Raw genomic sequence first — 13,843 nt, forward strand, 5'->3', positions numbered from 1 at the left:
AAACCTTGACAACAGTAGCCATATGCCATGACATCCATTTGGCAGCAATTAATTTTCTTATTATTTTCTTCTTTAAATTCCCCCTGTGTTAATGAGAAGCACTTCAGTTAAGTGCTTAACAAACAAGCAATTACTAAATAGACATTTAATGGTCTGCTCTATTATTGCCTGTAACATAAAGGGATAGTGAGAGATACAAATAAAACCCCAACATTTATGCATCATCACAAGATGCATAAATTACAATTCAATTCATAACAGTAGTATAAATGGATCCCCCCTTTACTGTGATTTTTAGGCTTTATAGGAAACATTCTCATTATTTCTCAGTTATTTTTGGTGTAATGAATGAAGTTTCTTCTGAATGTGGCAAGAGGCGCAGTGAACCACTTGGCTACTCAACCACAAATGGGAATTTGCAGGGAGAAGCTGGGGCTGTGGTCTCCATTTTCCTAAGAATGGTGCCAAGAATAAAAAACAATGAAGGGTTTGTGATAAAAAAGTAAATAGTGTAAAAATGTTCAAATACTTCTAAGTAATAAATCTTTATTAAAATGAATCTTTGTATTTCCTTAATTTCATTAATAATGAAAAAATTGAAGAAAATTACCCATATGTTGAGTTCATACAATTTTTTTAAAAACACATACTTTGTTTCATTTTATTTTAAAACTTACTTACTTGTATTTATTTATTTTTAAAGACAAGGTCTCACTATGTTGCCCAGGATGGTCTTGAATTCCCAGGCTGAAGTGATCCTTCTACCTCAGTCTCCCAGATAGCTGGGACTACAAACATGTGCCCGACAAAGACATACAACGTTATCTACCAGTTCTTCTCTATTCCATCTTCCTGATAGAATACAAGCTTGAAGGCTAGAAGTGCAACGGTCCTCAGCTCATATTAAATTGGATAAACCTTCCCTGAAGTAGTAGTCATAGGCTTAGCTATTGGCAAGAAATAAAACAAAAAACAAAAACAGAAACAGCAGCACATGTGTATGTGTTATATTTATTAACTGTGCATTTTTAAAAGGTAGAGTTTTCTAATTAGCTGAAAAATTTCGTACTATATCAACAATACAAATGTGTTTAGAATTCAAATTATGTCATTGTTATTATAATTGGACCCCGGGAATGTAAACAGAAATGTATTTGGAAGAGACACATATCGCTGCTGACCCTGTTGGGCTATTACATTCTATTAGACTAGAAAATGTACAGGTGACACTAAGCCTGTGGCAGAGAAATTGGAAGATTTGTTGAGTGCTGTGACCCTACTCAATTTTTCGTAATTTTTCTAGCAGCTCTCACATGTTTTTAAAATTTAAAGTCCAATTTTCACTACCAGATAATTTTGATTGGCACTGGCATTACAATGCCAATGCCATTGTTTTCTCAATGACATCTAATAGTTCTTACTCATTACTTGTCACTGGCATGAAGGGCAAGCAGCTTAGTTAGACTGTTCAGAGGCTTTACAGAGCCTATCTTTTATTCTTATATGGAAGGGAAAAACAATACTGGCGTGACAATATGCCTTAATTTAAAGATGAACTAAGTGTTATAAATGCCTCATAAGCACAAACCTCCTGAATTGTTCTGATGCAAGAGGAGCAAATAAAAGAACCACATGAAATCCCCACCTTAATCATTTTATTTTACGACAAATATCTTGCTTGTATTCCTCCATTTTCTTATATGCCAAATAATTTCCAGATTGAAAAATAACTAGAAGCCATAAAATCATTTACTGTTGTATTATTTTAATTAGTTAATCATTTTACAACTCTTGTACTTCCCAAGTCCAATATCCCTTATTTTTTGTATTTTAAGTTATTTAAACTTCACAGCCATATAAACGGATGTATCAGACAAGCATGTGAGGTGGTATGTTGAATATACTACTGTACAGTATCTCTTTATGCAGAATAATACAAGGCAAATTCTCAGGTGCAGTGACCAAACAATAAAATAAGATGCAAGTGCTCTAGAAACCACCAAGTTTGGACAGACAATTGTAAGCTACAAAATTAGGAAACCTAGGAGAGTATTTACTTTACGTAGAGGGAGCAGAATGAGTATAAGCTCCAAAGCACGTGTAGCTTCTGGGAACAAGCTTATAGCTGGAGCTCAAACGAAAGGGAAGGGAGAAAGCCAGGATGCAGAGGAGACTCCTTGACTGACGCCATAGTTTCCCTTTCCCCAAGCAGCTGTGAGGAGCTGGGGATAATAATCTCACCATAAAATTCAGAGGAGACTTGAGACTTGGGATTGAATATGTATTTAGGGAAGAGTAACTAAAATAGACAAAAAATGAGGACTAGAATTCAGGATGGGGAAAAGACTTAAAAGAATAGGACTAAGGGAAGAATAAGAGGTTTTAGAAAGAGATAAAGAATGGAGGTGACCCACTGAACAACTGGGTCACCTAAAAAACATCCATCTAAGGCATCCATAATGTTGACCTGAAGTAAAAATCTAAGGCAAAATTAGCATAAGTAAAGAATGCGATTTGGCCAAATTTGAGGAGTGTAACCCGGGAAACACATATCCAAACTACGTCAGAGAAGTGCTTTCAGTTGGAGAGGCTACAAGCAGATTTTAAGGACAAAATGAAGAGGTATAGCAAGGTGGTCTCAGCCTGTTCATATAGAAATACCATTGGTCAACAGAAAGAAGCTAACAGATGATTGGCTAAAGGCTACAGCACTTCTTGGAATAGTCATTATCAGTTTGTGATGAACCCAGCTCCTGGAATTCTTATAAGTAAAAAAGTTCAGGAATTTCAGGGGAGTAACTGTGGCATCATGACCACCCTATTTGGCCATTGCAATTTAGTTATACTCATTTGTTGGATTTTGTTTTCAATAAGTATGTCCAGTGAGAACCTCCCCGTTTGTTTGGTCCAACCTTACAGAATAGCTTACCTTGACTCTGAAAAGTTTAGACTATCTTGGAGACAATTAGTAGACTGTTCTTTAAACCTTCCTCTAGTTGTCTGTATATTCCACCTTATGCAGAAAAGGTGGTCAAAATGGTAGCTAATTTGGGTGAGAAAATAAAACTTTCTCCATGTCCAACACCCTCCACACATATTAGAGTTCAACATTAAAGGTAGAAGGAGCAAAAGGGATTCAACAATGAAAAATAAATAACCTGTCTGAGAAAAGGAGAGCCCTTTACTTTCCTCCCCCAGCGAGGTGGCCATGGACATATCTTTTCAGGTGTGTCAATAGAGCCTGTTGCTGTGGTTACCTGAATAACAAAGACCCAGGCAGAAATCACTGAGTTGTAGATACAAACACTCTCAGACTAGCCAGACAATTGTAGGAGGACTGGGGAAGGAAGAATAAGATAGTGTCTCTGGAACTTAAGGAGAAGATCTGTTGAGAAGCAGATGCCAATAACTAGAGGGAAACCACCTCAGGCTGAAAGGATAGATAAGGGTCTCCATTGTCTCTGGTGCCAGGTGGTCAATCATTGTTGTTTCTCTCTAGGAGTCTGCTTTATCATTTTTTCTTAGAAGTGTGGCCTTCTCAGCTTACCTTTCACTTGTTTCAGACATGGCTACTCAGATTAAATTTTACATGAGCATTTCACTTGGGGATCCCAAAGAGAACAAGGAAGGGCTCTGGGACTCACGTTTGCTTCCTAGAAGAAGGGATCTGAGTGGCCAACCTGGATGACGTTACTTTTCTAATCAGCTGTGTTTAGGATTTTTTAAATTATGATAAACAGGGATCTAAGTGTTCACAGATAATGTGGTGACTATACAAGCAACTTCCAAGAGCAAGACTCTCTCATATGAAACTTTGCATTTCTTAGCAAGAACCAGGTCTCTAGCAAAGAGCAAAGATTCAGTAAATTGTTTCTGAGTCTATTAATAAATGATAAGAAAAGGCAAGGGAAATCACCATCCTCACTGCATGCCTTCAGACGTGTGTTTCCTATCAGACGTGGGTATTCCAACAAAAACTGGAAAAAAGAAAATACAATGCATTCACTGGGCAGAAATACTGTGGACGGGAGGCAAGCATTGGGACAGTAGTGAACAAAATTATTCTTGAGGTCCCCATTAATCAAAGTGTTTGTGGCATCCAGAAGCTTGAATCTTTAAGGACAAATATGAATCTTTACCTATCTCCTTTTACTCTTCTCTCCTTTCTCCTAAACTAATTCCAATGTATACATTAACTTTTAAAATTTCATAAAGCCTATCTAATTGGGAATTTAGGTCTCACTCCTTGTGGACACCAGAAGGATATAAATGATTGGGGGAAATCCCACCAAACAGAAACGGCAAAAAGATGTATGAATAAGTAGTAAGCTCAGGAGCAACCCATCAGTCCTCTTCTTTATTTTACCCCCAACCCAGAACTTAGGGATGAAGCTTCATAAAGCTCTCTTTGGTGAAGTAGAGAGGCCTGTTTCGTTCCCGAGAAGTGCAGAGCTGCATGTTGGCTTTGGGATGACACTGACTGGGTATAAAATTTATCACATGTGATACCCCATGTGTGATCTTCTATATACATTGTTTAGCTTCTCCAAGACTTTTCTTTGGAAAGTCCACATAGAACAGAAAAAAGAAATGCCGTCTTTTAAAATATCCATTTAACTATCTTGTGCTCCCATGTTTCCAAGGTTGGGGTATTGGGAGAGTTGGTGAAAGAGCAATATGTCAGCATTAACTTGTCTTCAAGCAGGCGTGACTTTCCATACCAAATGGTCACAATCTCCAACTTTTAATGGATCCTAAATGTGTGTTTCAAAAATACTGTCATTTGGTAATAGAGTCATACTCAAAGTTTTTAACACTTGTTTGGCGGAATTTCCAGAGTCTGGAGAGAAGGTTAAGATCCAGGCGGTTGCTATGACAAGAGCATTATGACTTATTCATCTAACACTTCGTTGCTGTCAGTATGATACAACCCTTCAGCTCCTGGTTTAGAAAAGCAAAGGGAGGGCGGTCGCGGGAGGGAGCGGGGCAGGCGCTGTGGGCCAGGCCCCTCCTCCAGCTCCTGCACTAACCTACCGCCTCCCGCCAGGCTTTGCGGGCGCCGGCCATTCCCGCAACGCCGCTTTGCGCCTGCCGCCCCGAGCGCCAGCGCGGGGCTGGCGGGAGCCTCGGTGGGCGCGTGGGCGCACGGGCGCGCGGGGCCTTGGTCGTTGCTCCCTGACTGGCCGCGGTCGCCTCCATGAAGCGGAAAAGCGAGGGGCGGTCGAGCTCGGCCGCCGCGTCTCCCTGCTCGCCGCGCTGCTCGTCGACCTCGCCGGTTGTGAAGAAGATCCGCAGCTCCACGCAGCAGGACCCGCGCCGCCGGGGCCCCCAGGTCGACGTGTACCTGGACATCACCGATCGCCTTCGTTTTGCCATTCTCAACAGCAGACCAAAGAGTGCATCAAATGTACATTATTTCAGCGTAGATAATGAACTCGAATATGAGAACTTCTCCGAAGACTTTGGACCACTCAATCTGGCAATGGTTTACAGATATTGTTGCAAGATAAATAAGAAATTAAAGTCCATTACAATGTTAAGGAAGAAAATTGTTCATTTTACTGGCTCTGATCAGAGAAAACAAGCCAATGCTGCCTTCCTTGTTGGATGCTACATGGTTATATATTTGGGGAGAACTCCAGAAGAAGCATATAGAATATTAATCTTTGGAGATACATCCTATATTCCTTTCAGAGATGCTGCCTATGGAAGTTGCAATTTCTACATTACACTTCTTGACTGTTTTCATGCAGTAAAGAAGGCAATGCAGTATGGCTTCCTTAATTTCAACTCATTTAACCTTGATGAATATGAACACTATGAAAAAGCAGAAAACGGAGACTTAAATTGGATAATACCAGACCGATTTATTGCCTTCTGTGGACCTCATTCAAGAACTAGACTTGAAAGTGGTTACCCCCAACATTCTCCTGAGACTTACATTCAATATTTTAAGAATCACAATGTTACTACCATTATTCGTCTTAATAAAAGGATGTATGATGCCAAACGCTTTATGGATGCTGGCTTCGATCACCACGATCTTTTCTTTGTGGATGGCAGCACCCCTAGTGATGCCATTGTCAAAGAATTTCTGGATATCTGTGAAAATGCTGAGGGTGCCATTGCAGTGCATTGTAAAGCTGGCCTTGGTCGCACGGGCACTCTGATAGCCTGCTACATCATGAAGCATTACAGGATGACAGCAGCCGAGACCATTGCGTGGGTAAGGATCTGCAGACCTGGCTTGGTGATTGGGCCTCAGCAGCAGTTTTTGGTGATGAAGCAAACAAACCTCTGGCTGGAAGGGGACTATTTTCGGCAGAAGTTAAAGGGGCAGGAGAATGGACAACACAGAGCAGCTTTCTCCAAACTTCTCTCTGGTGTTGATGACATTTCCATAAATGGGGTTGAGAATCAAGACCAGCAAGAACCCGAACCTTACAGTGATGACGACGACATCAATGGAGTGACACAAGGTGATAGACTTCGGGCCCTGAAAAGCAGAAGACAATCAAAAACAAACGCTATTCCTCTGACGTGTCCCCTAGCTGTGCTGACCTCTGCACTATGTAGTATTGTCATCTGGTGGATTGTTTGTGACTACATTCTTCCCATCCTGCTATTCTGTCTCGATGGTTTCAGAACATAGTAGCCATCAGCACCTCCTGACAGATAGCTGCTTCTCTCCGTTTCAAGGACTAAAACGGTCTTGCGTTAAGTAAAATCCTGTGACCAGAACTGAAGGAAGACTCTAGGAAATGAAAACTGCAACAGAAATTAGCACAATTTGAAAACAACACAAAATTGCAAAAGCCTTAGTTGCTTTCCACCTAAGAAGCGATCAATGGAGAAAATGTCCACTGGAGTTTCAATAATGAACTTTGAGTTTGGGTGCAAGCAGATGACTCAAAGAAGGACCCAGCTCTCAAGCTGAAGGACAAAAATGCTGTTGTAAATTTAGTCTCAGGTGTAAATACCCAAGCCCTCTGGTACCCAGGGAGCTGGCTGGTCTGTGGTGAGTGTGTGACCCTGTGATGGCATGCACTGTAGTTGCTGGCCTTCAGAAGACTTGAGGATCTGATGGAGGTTTTTTATGTATTTATTTTCTGTTCACCTTGTGATCCTGTGTCAAAATTTACAAAGATACAAAAGGCATTACTGAGATGGTACTTTCTGTAATTTGATACTATTTGGCTTTATCATCTTCACTTGACTGTTTGTAATACTGTTGTAATGTTAACTCTGTTAAGTAATCAAGCTGCTTGTCTTCCACCAAAGAGTGCTGTATTAACAAGAATCTGTGAAAACCACATTTAAACACTGTTGCATGTTGTAATACCAGGTGGTACCTTGGTAACGTAAAACTTGCAAGAGAATATTAATGGTAGCTTTAGAAGACTCAGGAGGAGAAACTGACTTCAGAGTTGGAAGATGTTGCAAGTCATTCCTCTTTCTGTCCTTTAGGGACTGAAGAACCGGGAGGTTGCCCATTGTTTGGCTGCCAGTCATACAAATTAAAATCATATTTCCTTCCATGCATGGAAAAAACACACTATTGGTTTTTTGCCTTGGAAACAGCAATCCAAAATAATGTCGACTTAAAAAGTTACCGCTTTTTTAGAGTTCTTCTCTGTAACACTGGATTTTTTTTTTCCTTATGAGATCAGCCTAAGGCCATTGACATGGCCTGTGATCTCAGTGACAATGATCTGCTTCTGGATTTCACCGTTGCCTTTGATTAGGGAACACAACTGGTAATTCTGTAGAGTGCCTTCTCCCACAACCCTACTGGAACACAGCAGAGTCTGTGCCATGAAGCAATTACAAAAAGAATTGATTTGCTGCCCGCCCCCCAGAAAAAAAAAATGGGACCCAAAATAAAGAATATTTAATACTCACCTCAGTTCCTTCCGTAAGAAGTGGGTGGTTGAATGATTTTTAACCCATTTTTGCCTGTGCTGGGAGCATGGAGGGCTGAGATGTTGACAGGCAGTGGGAAACAAATGCCCTCCTAAGCCACAAGGCGTGCGCCAGATCAGTAGGCAACTCCATTTTAAGAAGCTGCCTTTTTCACAAAACTGTAAGAAATAAAAGCGGTTGGAATAAACAAGTTAAAGTCTTTAATGCAAAAAGTAATTGAAAGGCAGTGCTTCCATTTTGGTGTGCTTTCTTGGAAGAAAGTATGAAATTGACTGGCATCAGGAGAGACAGAAGATGCCGTGTTCTCAGTCAAACAAGCGACTCTTTCCCCTCCAGGCACTATGGGGTGGGGTCAGGCCAGCTTTTAAACACTGGGGACTGGATCACAGAAAAACAGTGGTTTTCTGTCCCTGGAAATGAATAGGCACAAAGATCCACTTGGCTGTGGGAAGACCACTCTTCAGTAAGATTTGGGTGGGAGGAAGAACTTTCCGTTTGCTATTTTGAGCTGAGAAAATATAAATATTCAAACTGTGCCATGCATAAAGCATTGAATTCTCAAGGCACCTCTTCTTTCCCTTACCCTTTTTAAGGCCATCCCCTCCATAAATAGTAATCCAGGTAGTTGTGAACATCGCGCTTCCGTCTGATCCCTTCTTAGTTTGACTTTTCGTCCCACCAGAACAAGTAAACGTGGGCACCACAGCTCTTGTGAGTATTGTCTCCCTCACAGTGAACAAGCCTCCTGGTGTTTCGTCCAAGAAAAGGTAGGGTGTCAGTGGAACCACAGTTGTTTTTCATTTTATAAACTGCCTCTTCATGTTGCCTGCTCAAGTTTCCACCTAGAATTGCTATCACGGTGGCTCTTTCTAAAAATCTTTCTATTTAACTGGTTCACTGAAATTAGTCATAGAAAACTTGTGATTTGGTGAAAAAGCATTCCTTGTAATAACCAAATGACTTGGGATGGTGTGCATAGCAACAGTGTTACACTTAATGGGGACCGTCTCTGGAATCCAGGAAGTCTCTGGGTCTGAGGGATGGAAAGTTCTTCCTGCTATGAATGAGAGTGGACTCTTCCCCTCACCCTCAGCTGAAGCCACAAACACCCAGAATCTTCGGGGATTCTGACTTAGAGTCCGTGTTATAGAAGACCTTGTTGCTATGGAACATGAAACTGTGTCTGTCAGATGGAGAGATTCCCTTAAGAGCCTTAAACAGCCCTGAAAGTACACCGGGACAGTTTGCAATGAAATTAAAATTAGAAGTGAATATTTCTAGGTGCCCTTGAAGCTTTTCTGGGGACTCAGAATTATCAAGAGTCAGGGACAGTTGGGAGGAAGAGCGTCTGCAAAACTGGGTTCCTAGAAGTACCCACGGATGTGACTTTTTGTAGAACTTGGTGGGGAGCAGCGCCTCCAGAGAGCAGAACGGCCTGGCGTTGCCAGTGCTTCCCGGGAATACATGGCTCTGCCGGCCTCCAGAATTTCTCCGTTCTGAGCTTGATGCCCCTAGCCTGTCCCCTACCTCCTTCCTCACCTCCCCTCTAGCCCTCTCACGGGGCTGATTGCTACCTCTCTTTTCTTGGGCCTAGACAAGTTTTAGAGGAGTTCCCAAGCATTGTCACAAGGCCAGTGTGCTGGAGGCCAGTGTGCTGGAGGCCAGTGTGCTCGCTGGGCGGGATGTCCTGTGCTTGTGGGTGGTCCGAGGGCTCTCCTGGGGCTTCCCCCTTTTCCCAGTCACCGTCTAAGCCACAGAAGCAGTGCATTCATTGGATGTCTGTTCTTAACATAGCTTCTCTTTCTACATTAAAAAAAAAAAATCATTATTGCATTTTGGAAAGCATTGCTCATCAAAAGCAACTTTTAAAACCTATTTTATTGTTCCTTTAAATGTTCTCTCCTGCTGAAACTGCCCTGGAGAGGCTAGCTGCTGCTCTTCCATTTCCCCACATCAGGGTATTCTCCACCTCACTGAGTGGAGATGACTCCAGATGTGTTTAAAGACTGGACAATTCAGCTATACTGTGTAGGAAATTACCTCCTCAATTTCCTGGTAGAATTGTCAGCAGACATGTTCATCCGATGATAGTACTGCAGTTTTCTATTAATAATTTGCTTTTACCTAACCTGCACTCATGTACAGATTATTAAAAGTTTTAAAATGTAACTGATCAGTATTGATCAATCATTGTCTTGATTTTTTTTTACAGTGTATATTTCTAATTTTTTTTTTTTTTTTTTTTTTTTAGTCTTACCTGTTTTATCTTTATTTCTCCGGCACCTGTTCTTCTTTTTTTATTTTTTTATTATACTTTAAGTTCGAGGGTACATGTGCACAACATGCAGGTTTGTTACATATGTATACATGTGCCATGTTGATGTGCTGCCCCATTAGCTCAACTTTTACATTAAGTATATCTCCTAATGCTATCCCTCCCCCCTACCTCCTCCCCACAATAGGACCCAGTGTGTGATGATCCCCTTCCTGTGTCCAGGTGACCTCATTGTTCAATTCCCACCTATGAGTGAAAACATGCGATATTCGGTTTTCTGTTCCTGCGATAGTTTGCTGAGAATGAATGTTTAAAGCCAAGAGAACTGGTTGAATGAGTGTTCGTATTCCTGAAGGTTAAGATAAAGCTTCCTAATGGCCTGTAAACTTTCAATATGTATGTAGTTTGATACATATTGTCACATTGGAAAATCTTGTGAGTTGTAACTGGTTTGATACAGAATATCAAATAGTGGAAATTGTATAATTACAATCATGTAATTAAAAGTATTAACCTCCCCCAAAATAAAAAATAAATAAATAAAAAATTAAAAAGCAAAGGGAAAATCTGCAAAGCAGATACCAGACAAGCCTTTGAAAATTCACTTGTTAATAAAATCGCAGCAAAGTTGGAAAATTCATCCATCATTCCTAGTGCTTTTGAAATCGTCACAGGGGACACCTGCCTCCACAGCCAGCCTCTCTATGACAAATGATGTCTCTCATGAGGCTTCTTGAATTCAGGCTGCTACCTATGTGACACTAACAAGAGAAATACTGTGTGCATTCAGATCCATTGATGTGACAGAGGACATAAACATATTAGAAGAATGGAAAAGTTTATTTAGCACATGCTATTTACCAAGCTCTATGCCAAGAGCCACTTAGCCTGTTAAGAAGGCTAAGCCTCAGCCAGGCGTGGTGGCTCATCCCTGTAATCCCAGCACTTTGGCAGGCCGAGGTGGGTGGATCACGAGGTCAAGAGATCGAGACCATCCTGGCCAACTTGGTGAAACCCCGTCTCTACTAAAAATACAAAAATTAGCTGGGTGTGGGTGCCTATAGTCTCAGCTACTCGGGAGGCTGAGGCAGGACAATTGCTTGAACCCGGGAGGCAGAGGTTGCAATGAGCTGAGATTGCACCACTGCATTCCACCTCCTGTCAACAGAGTGAGACTCTGTCTTTAAAAAAAAAAAAAAAGGCTAAGCAAGCTAAGCCTCTCTACAGCAAATGATGTCTCTCATGAGACTTCTTGAATTCAGGCTACTACTTATGTGACACTAACAAGAGAAATACTGTGTGCATTCAGATCCATTGATGTACAGAGACATAAATGTATTAGAAGAATGGGCAAGGTTATTGAGCACCTGCTATTTACCAAGCTCTCTGCTAAGAGCTACTTTAGGAAGAGCCTGTTAGGAAGGTTAGTAAAGGTTGTTAGGAAGGCTAAGTAAAGTACTCTTAGCACAGAGCTGGGTAAGAAGCATGTCTTCAATAAACAAATGTCAGGTAAGTAGAAACAAAAATGAACTGATATGCCTCATTATGGTTCTATTAAAGTAACAGTTGCCAAACTTGTTGGCATCAGGGACCAGTTTCATGGAAGATGATTTTTCCATGGACAGGGTAGTTTGGGATGAAACTGTTTCACTTCATATCATCTGGCATTAGATTCTTATAAGGCTCAGGCAACCTAGATCCCTCGCATGCACAGTTCACAATAGGGTTCGTGCTCCTATGAGAATCTAATGCTGCCACTGATCTGACAGGAGGCAGAGCTTAGGTGATAATGCTCACTCACCAGCCACTCACCTGTGTGGCCTGGTTCTTAAGCAGTCCTGGTCTGTAGCCCAGGGACTGGGGACCCCGGAACTAAAGCATTTTGAACTGAGAATTCACAGCATTTAAATAAAGTGTTAAAAGAAACAGAGGGGCCAGGCACAGTGGTTCACGCCTGTAATCCCAGCACTTTGGGAGGCTGAAGAGGGTGGATCACGAGGTCAAGAGATTGAGACCATCCTGGCCAACATGGTGAAACCACGTCTCTACTAAAAATATAAAAATGAGCTGGGAGTGGTGGTGTGTGCCTATAGTCTCAGCTACTTGGAGGCTGAGGCAGGAGAATGGCATGAACCTGGGAAGCAGAAGTTGCAGTGAGCCGAGATCATGCCACTGCACTCCAGCCTGGTGACAGAGAGAGACTCCATCTTAAAAAAAAGAAGAAGAAGAAGAAGAAGAAATTAGCCAGGCATGGTGGCAGGCACCTGTAATCCCAGTTACTCGGGAGGCTGAGGCAGGAGAATCACTTGAACCCGGGAGGTGGAGGTTGCAGTGAGACGAGATCGCATCACTGAACTCCAGCCTGGGCGACAGAGTGAAACTCAGTCTCAAAAACCAAAAAAAAAAAAAAGGAAAAACAGATGAATGGTTTTCCATTTCCCAAGCCCAGCAGAGGAGTAAATGGTATAAATATGTGGAATATGACACCAATCAGGAATGCTTTAGTTACAAGTATCAGAATGCCTGACCAAAAATGGCATTACTGCTCTCCAATAGTAAGACATCTACGAGAAGGTAACTGCTGCTGTTTGACTGCCTGTGCTCTGGGTTGGCATTTAGATGATATGGAGCATTTACGATTACCAAGTCTTTCTGTAACTTTGGGCTTCACGTCCACAATCACATTCAAAGACAGGAGACTAGGAAGAGTGAAGGACAGAAGTGTTCTTCCTTGGACTTCTTCTTTTATTATTTTGCAAAAAACAATCTTTGGAGAAACTCCGCTACCCACCAGGAAACTCCCTTGCCAATCATTTGCCTCATCTGTCCTCATCAGTTGCAAGGAGATTGGTGTCTGGCTTTGCTCACCTCCACAGAGGAAGACAGCCAAGGGAGAAAGAGGGTGAGGGCAGTCTGTGGTAGACACTGTGGCAACAACATGTGTCCCAGACTGGTTAACACAAATTAGAGAAATTTACATTTCACCTCCATATAGGCAGATTTTAGGCCTCACGAGGAATCACCCTGCTTGTGAAGATAATAAACTTCTCCATTGGTATTCACAGACACCTCTCCTATGTGGCAGACTCTGAATTATGCACAGGGAATGCAAAATTTAAAAGATCAATGTATGTCCTGAGTAGAGTTTACAGTCTAGTGAAATATTCTTAGAGACCAATGGCTCTAGGAGTTAGCCAACAAGGGACTCAATCATGGTGCCACTCCTGCTACACGACCAGGACACTCCATGAGGGACTTTGGAAGATTTTATTCACTAGGGCTCTGAGATCTCTCGTCTCATACACATACAAGAGGAGCTTTACTCTTCTCTCCCTTACACAACCCGTGTGACTCAGACAAAAGTTACTACTCTAATTTAACCCTTACCCTCTCCCATCTGAACTACTAGTGGCTGTTTTGCGGCTGGGCGTGGTGGCTCCTGCCTGTAATCCTAGCCGTTTGGGAGGCCAAGGTGGGTGAATCGCTTGAGGTCAGGAGTTCAAAACCAGCCTGGCCAACATGGCAAAACCTCGTCTCTACTGAAAATACAAAAATTAACCAGGCATGATGGCACATGTCTGTAATCTCAGCTACTTGGGACGCTGAGGTGGATAATCGCTTGAACCCATAAGGCAGAGGTTGTAG

General features: G+C 41.9%; 1 protein-coding gene across 1 annotated transcript; it reads left to right on the top strand.

Annotated features, from left to right (window-relative positions):
* Positions 1-5,197: 5,197 nt before the first annotated feature.
* On the top strand, positions 5,198-6,721 carry CDC14C (cell division cycle 14C). The gene has a single exon (XM_007981354.3). It carries the CDS (start codon positions 5,198-5,200, stop codon positions 6,650-6,652), a length of 1,455 nt encoding a protein of 484 aa, XP_007979545.3. The 3' UTR covers positions 6,653-6,721.
* Positions 6,722-13,843: the final 7,122 nt, after the last annotated feature.

This window comes from Chlorocebus sabaeus, chromosome 21 (assembly GCF_047675955.1).
Source record: "Chlorocebus sabaeus isolate Y175 chromosome 21, mChlSab1.0.hap1, whole genome shotgun sequence".
NCBI classification, from domain to species: Eukaryota; Metazoa; Chordata; class Mammalia; order Primates; family Cercopithecidae; genus Chlorocebus; species Chlorocebus sabaeus.